This window comes from Festucalex cinctus, chromosome 19, assembly GCF_051991245.1.
Source record: "Festucalex cinctus isolate MCC-2025b chromosome 19, RoL_Fcin_1.0, whole genome shotgun sequence".
In the NCBI taxonomy this organism is placed as follows: Eukaryota; Metazoa; Chordata; class Actinopteri; order Syngnathiformes; family Syngnathidae; genus Festucalex; species Festucalex cinctus.
In genome coordinates this window covers 18,104,148-18,113,448 of record NC_135429.1, presented here as the reverse complement: position 1 = coordinate 18,113,448, position 9,301 = coordinate 18,104,148, and the positions used below count along the sequence as shown (strand labels likewise).

Here is a 9,301-nt window from a genome sequence, read left to right as displayed (position 1 = left end):
CAATCGCAGATGCAATAAAACGCTGTACATAAATTGCACATGAAACATAAATACAGTTAAAAAAAAAAAAAAAAAAAAAAGCAGTTGTTTTTACAGCGGAAAACCAGCAGCTGCGGTTACGAGGGAAATTCTGTAATAAATGCAGTGGGGAAATGTAAACAACTTTTACAGAACAGCTCGTTTATTTTACAGGTATTGAATGCAATAAACAGACTCTGCATGTGAATTGTACAGAACAAAATAGTATAAAAGCAGCAAATGAAGATGAAGTAACCATTTCCAGGCACATGCTGCTGTTATACTATTTTATGTAATGTTATGTATCAGATTCTGTTTATTGAACATTCAATACCAGTAAAATAACAGTTCAGTAAAGTTGTTTACATTTCATCGACACTATTTTTATATATTTTTCTATACGTGACGTCACGTACCTGGCTACCGGGGAAATCCCCGGTGGGCCGCCGGTCCGGAGGGCAGTCAGAGCTAGCGGTACCCACGTGGGTCAGTCCGCCCCTGGCCAGAGTGCTGAAATTATTGTCGAGATCACAGAAGGTGACGTCACGAGGACCTCTTTGATCAACTGGAAGCAACAGCGCAACTGCGCATGAGCAGAACTTGCTGAGTTTTGGAGGTGGACGGTGGCGCACGCTGTTCGGTGCTGAAGTGAAGATTTGGAGTCGCTACACACTAATATCATCTAAAGACAGAGACTTTTCTTTCTTTTCCTTCCACTTGGATTTCAACCTGCTGTTAACTTCGAAAAGCTGACTGTGAGTTACATTACGCATGCATGATAGTGTGTTCCTGGGACTGTGTTAAACTTTTGGTTAGAAACGGACTTTTCAAAATATGTGGGTCAGCGACTCGTAGCATTTTGGTGTTCCTATTTTTCGATATGTCGTTAAAATACCGAATTGAATGTGTAATGCCTGTGAGTCGGTAGCCGTTACAAGAGCTTCGCAAATGTCCTCTTTAATTTGTGTTGCTTTTTCCAAACTTTTTCTTCTGTAAACTTTTAGTTTTCATTTTGTGTCGTGCGTGTAACTTGTGAACTGCACAATTTTAGCCGTTACGTGAGAGAACCGCGCTTGTTGTGGCTGCCAGTGAATCGACAGTTTCCCCAAACGTTCTTGTTTATTGGTACGACTGCTTAGGTTATAGACCACATTGAATTTGGTGGAATGTCTGCGTGTGATATCAGTAATTCAAATTTGCCTTCTAGCGTTGTCTTAAACCGTTTGAACTATACTGCGTTAATGTTTGTGCGTGTTCAGGTTTTTTTTCTAGTTGTCAACGATGCTACAAATCTGCAGTTACTGTATTTTCAAGCTTCATTTTGCATTCAACCTGATCGGACGCGTGACGTATAGTACGTCGAACCGCCATTACCGAGGGAGTTAGAACACTGGAGAAAAGAAAAAAATTACGGAGTCTTTCCGGGGAAAACCCGGCAGCTGTGGCAAATAATGTAAATAAAAAAAAATGGTGTGGATGAAATGTAAACGACTTTACTTAACTTTGTTTTACTGGTATTGAATGTACAATACAGAATCTGATACATAACATACATAAAATAGTATAACAGCAGCATGTGCCTGGAAATGGTACTTAATCTTCATTTGCTGCGTTTCTATTTTATTCTGTTCAATTTACATGCAGAGTCTGTTTATTGTACATTCAATACCAGTAAAATAAACAAGCTGTGTAAAGTTGTTTACATTTCCCCACTGTATTTATTACAGAATTTTCCTGGTTGCCGCAGCTGCTGGTTTTCCGCTGTAAACAATTTTTTTTTTTTTTTTTACCATTTAGTATGTTTCATGTGCAATTTATGTACAGTGTTTTATTACGCTGCTATTGTTGTGCAAGTTGGGTAATATAATCAGAAATGCTGCCATGAAATCGTGCTTTCTTTGTGGCAACAATCTCCTGACTGTTCTCCACCTCTTGCCTACAGAAGTTCCACCAGAGTGCTTTGAAAGTTGAGCAGTGCACACAAATAGGATGTTCTGCTGGCGAAAATCCAGAACATGGACAGAGACTGCGCAGTGGGTGTGACATTTGACTGGCCGCAGCTCTTGAGCAAAACGCCAAGAAAACTCAAGCTGGTCGTCGTTTCTGTGGCCTTCTACAAGACCTCAGAAAAAGTAGGACATGCATTAGATGTCAATGTTTGATTCCATAAAATGAATTAGCCTACCTTGACACGTGCACATGCAATTCTGGGGAACAAGAACAACAACATGGACTGACTTCTTTTCTCCCTTGCAGGTGTGCCATGTGTTGGACTGCCTGGAGCAGGACTATCAGCAAGAGGAGGAGCGGACAATCTCCACCCCAAATGTGAGGCAGATTTGACCATCAGGATCAGGAAACACTTGGAGCAGAAGGAAGTCTTCCTCAAGGTTCAAATGACACCTGGAAGATACAGAGAGTTTCGCATTATATCTTGTCACTCAGGCATGCAGTATGGCCAGGAGAATCACAGATATCTTCTTAAAGTACATGGAAAGGGACGGTGTCAAGATGGGAATGCAGAGTCACGATGATGCACAAAAGGAAGAAGTTCGAAGTCAGTATGGACAAAATTAGATGCATTTACCAAAATTTAGCCATAACCAAATGCTGGCATAAGAAAATTGTATAAATCAGTGTCTTTAATTGAGCACAAATTCTCCTTGAAAAATTATTCAACGCACCGCTAGAAAATCGTAAAGTATTGTAAAATGCCGTTTTATTTAATCTTTCATCATCTCAGTTACCCTAATGTGTGGTTATTTTGTGGTCATAGAAATACTTGCTGGCCTGCTGGAGAGAGAAGATAGTGTCATTCACTTGTGGAACATGAGGAAGGAGAGTTTGGAGCAGTGTCAGAGTTTTGTGGCATTTGAACGTCGGGCCAAACAGGTGAAAGAGTTAGAAAACAGCCTCTTACTTCCTCATGAGACTCATACAAAAACATCACCCGTCTTTGTTTGTAGCTGCTTGGGACCATTCAGGACATGGGTGAGGTTTACCTGTCCACACACCTCTCCACTGGCTCTCGCATCCACAAAAGCAGGCGGGAGCTTTTGAAAGATCGCGAGGACTTGCACATCATTGCCAAGGTGGGTTGCGCGTCACACTCTTGCTTTGACATTTGGATGCAAGCTCGGGGTGAACAATTTTGAAACAATCGAAATGCAAACACAATTAAATACTGCGACTTAACGTGATTATTTTTTTCAAGGTGCCAAAAAAGTTGTATTAAAAATAGGACATGATAAATGATCATTTCTTTTTACTTTCTATTACGTTTGTAATTCACACATTGTTAATAGCAGTAAACTAGCTTCCTGTCTAGAAACTTTTCAGTGCAACAACGTCGACCAAATAATTTCTAATACAAGAAGGCAAAAATACTCTCACTCATCTGCAGGAAACGGAGCAGTGCGTGAAGTTGATCATCCAACAGTTGGACGACGACTGAGGCAAAGGTCAACGTCACGCTTTCGAGATGAAGAAACAGGCGACGGAATTGGCAAATTGCTTCCAGGACTTTTCCCTGCAAATGGACAAGCACAACCGCAGCATGGAGAAGACCTTGGGTGTAATGTACCGGCGTTACCGGTGGAATAAAGGATCCCAAAAACATAGGCCAAGAAAGGAAAATACAATTTGTATTTATTACAAAAAGTTCCAAACAACACTTGCAGACCGGCAGAGAATACAAAATAAAAAGCACTTGCCAGGGCAAGGAAAACACAGAGATACAAAAAAAAAAAAAAACAAAAAAAACAAAAAAAACTTGCAAAAGGCAAGGAAAACACGAAAGAACAAAAAAACACTTGCAAAAGAAAAACAATAAAAAAAGCACTTGCAAAAGGCAAGGACCACAACTATGCGAGGAACCACACTCTTAAGCCAAAAACTACAGAAATAGAAATATTGCGGCAATACTTACACGCCAATGAAAAACACGAGACTAAGAGATTTGCAAAAAAGGGAGTACAGAGAACACATTGAACACTGGCAGTGAGCAAGGAACAATCCGACATAGAGCAGCAGGTGTCCATGCCTTTTAAAGGCCCCTGATTAGAATGACCCACAGGTGTGGCTGGACAGGAAACGCCCCCTACTCACTCGCCACTGGAAAAAAACAGAAAGACAACAGAACTGAGAGACAAACCATGACATTGGGTACCTCGTTTGACGCCAACAAGGCTGTAAGTCTACATTCAGACACTGTCAATTTTACATCATTCAATCTAATCTAATCAAAACTTGCAAATCCAATTGCCTTGCTTTTTTTTTTAGTCATTGTCAAAACCAAATTCAAGTATAAGTACTTAAAAAGTTGCTTAGGTCAACAGATTCATTGACCTACATTTCCATTAAGACAATTATGCAGTAATTTCTGTCTCATTTTTCAGCGTAAGGATCTCCAACTGGATGTCATTCCTGCCACATCTCTGGGGTCAAATGTCAAGTTGAGGGATAACACTCATAAAGTCAACGAGGAGAAAAGAAAGTGCACGCAAAAAAGTGTAAGTGATTCACGATAGTATTTGTGAAGTTGCAAATGCAGTTCAACACACGAGGGGTGGCTTGATTGAATTCAACTAAGGCAGATTGTGGTTTAGTTATTAGCCATTGGCTGATGCAAAATATATTTACAAGATTTCAGTTCCTTGTTTAATGATTTTGTAAAGGTTCATCATTGCGGAGCTGATTGAGATGGAGAAGGCGTACGTGCAAGACCTGCGGGAATGCATTGATGTGAGTTTCACTTCTGTTTACATGTTTTGTTTTGTTTTGTTTTGTTTTGTTTGTTTTTAACGCTAAAAGAAGCTCAAGTGAACTTTTGTGTGACTTCATGCAGATTTACCTGTCGGAGATGACCAACGGGATGGCGGAGATACCTCCAGAAATCCTCAATAAGCAGCACGTCATCTTTGGGAATTTGGAAGATCTTTATGAATTCCACCATAAGTAAGCATTGCAATGTGTCAACTTCCGCTTACCCACAGGACTTAAATCGGGAAATTATGTCCTGATCGACTCTCCAATCAAAGGGTTAGAAATTCCCCTTTTCCCTCACCGGCTCTAAGGCGTCAGCGCGAGGAGACGGGAATTAGTTAAGCCGATATATCAAAGTGGATTCACCTAGATTTGTTCACTGTCTTCTTATCATGAGGCCAATCCGTTTTCATCCACCTATCAATCCTCAGTGAATAACCACACAGAGCCCAGGAATGATAATCTGGACACCTCAATTACATTGGCAGCTCCACTTCTCTGAGTTGTTTGCATTTGTTATTGACCTAGTCATTTAATAATCCTTGTGAGGATCATACAGATTTGTTTCATATCAAGCTGGAGTAATTGACTTTATTAATACAAATGGAGACACTGTTTTGATGTTATTCGAGTGCACTTACCTTATTCTGGACGTTCGTTGCTGTTTTGTCCATCTCGAAGGAAAATAATACGGTCTTATAAAACGACCTTGGGCTTATAAAATGTCCAAAAGAAATAGAATAAAAATAAACAAATAAAATAATTAATTCAAAATTGGTCTTTCAATTATTTTATTTTCAATTATGATATCCATCCATCCATTTTCTTGACCGCTTATTCCTCACAAGGGTCGCGGGGGCTGCTGGCGCCTATCTCAGCTGGCTCTGGGCAGTAGGCGGGGGACACCCTGGACTGGTTGCCAACCAATCGCAGGGCACACAGAGACGAACAACCATCCACACTCACAAGCACACCTAGGGACAATTCGGAGCGCCCAATTAACCTGCCATGCATGTCTTTGGAATGTGGGAGGAGACCGGAGTACCCGGAGAAGACCCACGCGGGCACGGGGAGAACATGCAAACTCCACCCAGGAAGGTCCGAGCCAGGACTCGAACCGGAGATTCAATAATGATATATATATACAAAATACAATTTTCAGTGCCTTTCATGATCGCTCACCAAACGCGAGGCGCAGATATAAATCATGAAAATCACATATAAAAATAAAATGTAAAATCAATAAGGGATAAAATGAAATAGGAAACAGGAAATCAAAAATAATATTTGAACCTTTTATAAGAGCTTTCTAAGATTGATCATTTCTCAAAAGAGCTCAAGACCCGATTTTGAATAAGACGTTTTTGGCTAAAAATAATTTGAAGGTATGGGAGTGGTTAAATGGCTCTTACCCTACACACGATTAATCTTTCATACCTTCCTCTTAAACGTCCTATTAATAAAAGTTTTGTACTTTACCCAATCTGTGAAGAATGATCCATTCACGGCCAAAAGTCAAAGACCCTTCGTGAAAAACCTAAGTCCCACGAAGCTGTGAAACCTTCTTCAGGAACACACTCCATCCAGATCACATCGCAGGGTGACGAAGAAGAAAGAGCGTAGATCATCGTTGGGGAAGATCTTTTATAACCTTTGGTCCGTGTCACCGTTTTCCTCATTGTGAGTGTGTCCTTCCGCGTCGTCTTGTGGGACTTCCAGTCTCTTCACATATCAATGCGCAAAGGGGACTTGCTCTCAGTAATTTTCCACACAGATGAGCCATAAGCGCACAACTTTGAATAAACACACAAAGGAAACTGGTTGCTAAGCTACGCACACCACAGAGCGCAACCAGTTCCTGTTTTTGTCATTCTGACACTTCTGTTCTGCTCATAATCTCATATGTCAAAGGTCTTGGCTCTATTCAGCAATCATAAACATTAATACATATAAAATGTTCTAAACATAATTAAGCTAGCATGAATAACATGTATATACATGACATGTTAATCCCCAAATCTCTCATGGAAACTTAACAGGTTAATTCTAGTTATTGTTCCACATCATGCATGTCATTGTTGAGAGGACAATACATACAGGTAATCTTTTCACTCAATGCAGTTACAGCAATATTATCAGCGATAAAGACAGTATCGCTTGTAAAGAAGAGAAAAGAAAAGACAGCAAAACTTCATAGTTGGCATCAATGTGCTGTAATCATTGATCCATAAATTAGGTTAACAATTGTCGAATATAGATTGTGTATATGTGTATTATTACTTAGTCCAGGGTCCCCTTTATTTACACTTAATTTGTATTTGGCCACTTCCTTAATACAGGGTATCAGGGCTATGCTGAGTAGGTGGCTTGGTTGTACAGGTTTGGCGGCATCTGGTGGTTACTTTAAGGAACTACACACAGAGGCCAAGTTTGGTTTTCAATTCTATAGACACCAATTGGTCTCGAACTAAGAATTGAGTCTAGTCCATTAATTTGTTATCTCATTCTACATGATATGGCGTTTCATCTGACCCACTCAATTCAACAAATGACACTTTTTTTTCTTTTTTTTTCCTCCCAGAGGAGCTTTGTCCACTCAGCTAAAAGAAAGAAAGCAAAGCAAAATGAGCCCTTATGATGTTGTTATAGCTCCTCCTAGTGTTCAATTAGCTCTTTGCACAGAGTGGACCAAACAAAATAAATCAGCTTCTCACACTCAATTAGCACTTGTTAAACATTGCCTACCTCACATTACCATAAACCAGTAATCAAAGATTGTTCATGTTGTCGAATGAAAAAGTTTATGCAAACATTTGACTGCAACTGTGCACTCACATTTTGAAATGGATCAACTTTCTCTCTTCCTTCAGCATCTTTCTCACAGCGCTGGAGAAATCTGAATTGACTGAAGACGTTTGCCATTGCTTTGTCACATGGGTATGTATCACTTACTCAATAGTCATAAATGACTCAGAAAGAACCTCGATCCATTTTTTTTTGGGGAGGCTGAAAAGTTCCAGATGTATGTGGATTATTGCAAGAACCAACCGGACTCCTCTCAGCTCATTCTGGAGGAGCGTGCTGCAAACTATTTCAGTGTAAGTTAATTATCAAGGATAATCACAATGAAACGACATATTTCATTGTCTTACATTCTTTTCTCTCTCTGATGTGTTAACAGAACATTCAGAAGAGGCACCAACTGCCCTCCTCAATCGGCTCCTTCTTGATTAAGCCTGTGCAGAGAATCACAAAGTATCAGCTCCTGCTAAAGGGAAACAATTTATTATTATTATTATTATTATTATTATTATTATTCAATGAAACCCAATTTGTCACAAAATACACTCTGTTTAGACCGATTCACGATTGGTGAAAATCTGTGACATAAAGAGATCATACTGATACATAAAAATGTCTTTTTGTAATTTTACCACTCCCACACGGTTTAAACACATTTAAACTTAAAGCACACTTTTTTTTTAATTAAAGCGGTGATTTGCAACACGCATTCTCAAATGAACACAAAATCATGAGAGCTTACAGAGATTTTTTTTTTTTGACAATGTTCATTAAATTAAAGTTAAATAAAAAAAAAAAAAACATACAGGAATATTCAGAGGTGGCTCTCCCCCTTCACTCTCTGATTGGTTGAGGCCATGATACGTTGCCAAACTAAATTCGGCTTTCACTACAGTGTTGAGGAGTTGTGTGTTTTTTTTGTGTGTTTTTTTTTAATCCTAGTTCAGCTTGGTTGCACTGGTGCAACCTCAGATTTATTTATTTTTTTTCAGTTGCACCATTGTGAAATTAGGGACCCTGAGGGCCCAAAATGGGCGGACCCCAGAGCCATGGCAAGTGTCAAAATGGCCGGCCCCTTGAGACTGAAACCCACATGGATTTTCCTGCTAAATTCGTATTCCACAAACGCATTAGTCATCAGAATTCCGTGTTAAGACTAATGTGGCCACGCCACATGCAATATGTTATTTTAAAGAATATTTTTGGGTTGACTTCCTCTTTAAAGACCCTGTCAAACATTGTTACAAACCAGCAAAATAACAAAATGATGCAGCACTTAAAATCACCTAGGAATAATTTGACAGATGACACATGACAGAATTTGACTCAGTGGATCAAAATACTGTAGTCGACTTGGTTCAGCAATTGAAACCTTCCACGAGCTGTCTTGACTCAATACCATCTGGCTTTCTCAAAACCATTGTGAAATCTGTTCAGATCTATTTACAACAAATAATTAATTGCTCACTTCAATCAGGTGAGCTTCCTAAATCTCTGAAAGTAGCCGCCATTAAGCGCATTCTAAAAAAAGAGAACACTGGATGTCTCCCTGCTAGCAAATTATAGACCAATCGCAAACCTTCCCTTCGTAACTAAAACAGTTGAATAAGTGGTTTTTAATCAACTCAGCAATTTTTTTAGATTAAACGGACTTTTGGATAAATTCCAGTCAGGTTTCCGACCTCATCACAGTACAGAAACAGCTCTGATTAAAGTA

At 39.5% G+C, this 9,301-nt stretch overlaps 1 protein-coding gene across 3 annotated transcripts; it reads left to right on the top strand.

Moving 5' to 3' along the window:
• The first annotated feature begins 550 nt into the window (after nucleotides 1-550).
• Nucleotides 551-8,119, top strand: LOC144007482 (triple functional domain protein-like). Of its 3 annotated transcripts, none has more exons than XM_077507180.1 (13): nucleotides 551-773; nucleotides 1,961-2,150; nucleotides 2,275-2,346; nucleotides 2,464-2,575; nucleotides 2,795-2,910; nucleotides 2,985-3,110; nucleotides 3,422-4,208; nucleotides 4,416-4,529; nucleotides 4,695-4,761; nucleotides 4,865-4,974; nucleotides 7,653-7,719; nucleotides 7,797-7,880; nucleotides 7,964-8,119. In XM_077507180.1, exons 2-7 carry the CDS (start codon nucleotides 2,034-2,036, stop codon nucleotides 3,470-3,472), a joined length of 594 nt encoding a protein of 197 aa, XP_077363306.1. In that variant the 5' UTR covers nucleotides 551-773; nucleotides 1,961-2,033; the 3' UTR covers nucleotides 3,473-4,208; nucleotides 4,416-4,529; nucleotides 4,695-4,761; nucleotides 4,865-4,974; nucleotides 7,653-7,719; nucleotides 7,797-7,880; nucleotides 7,964-8,119. The 3 variants fall into 3 exon arrangements, with proteins under 3 accessions (XP_077363306.1, XP_077363305.1, XP_077363304.1); XM_077507179.1 differs by having other exon boundaries at nucleotides 7,788-7,880; XM_077507178.1 differs by having other exon boundaries at nucleotides 7,653-7,880.
• Nucleotides 8,120-9,301: the final 1,182 nt, after the last annotated feature.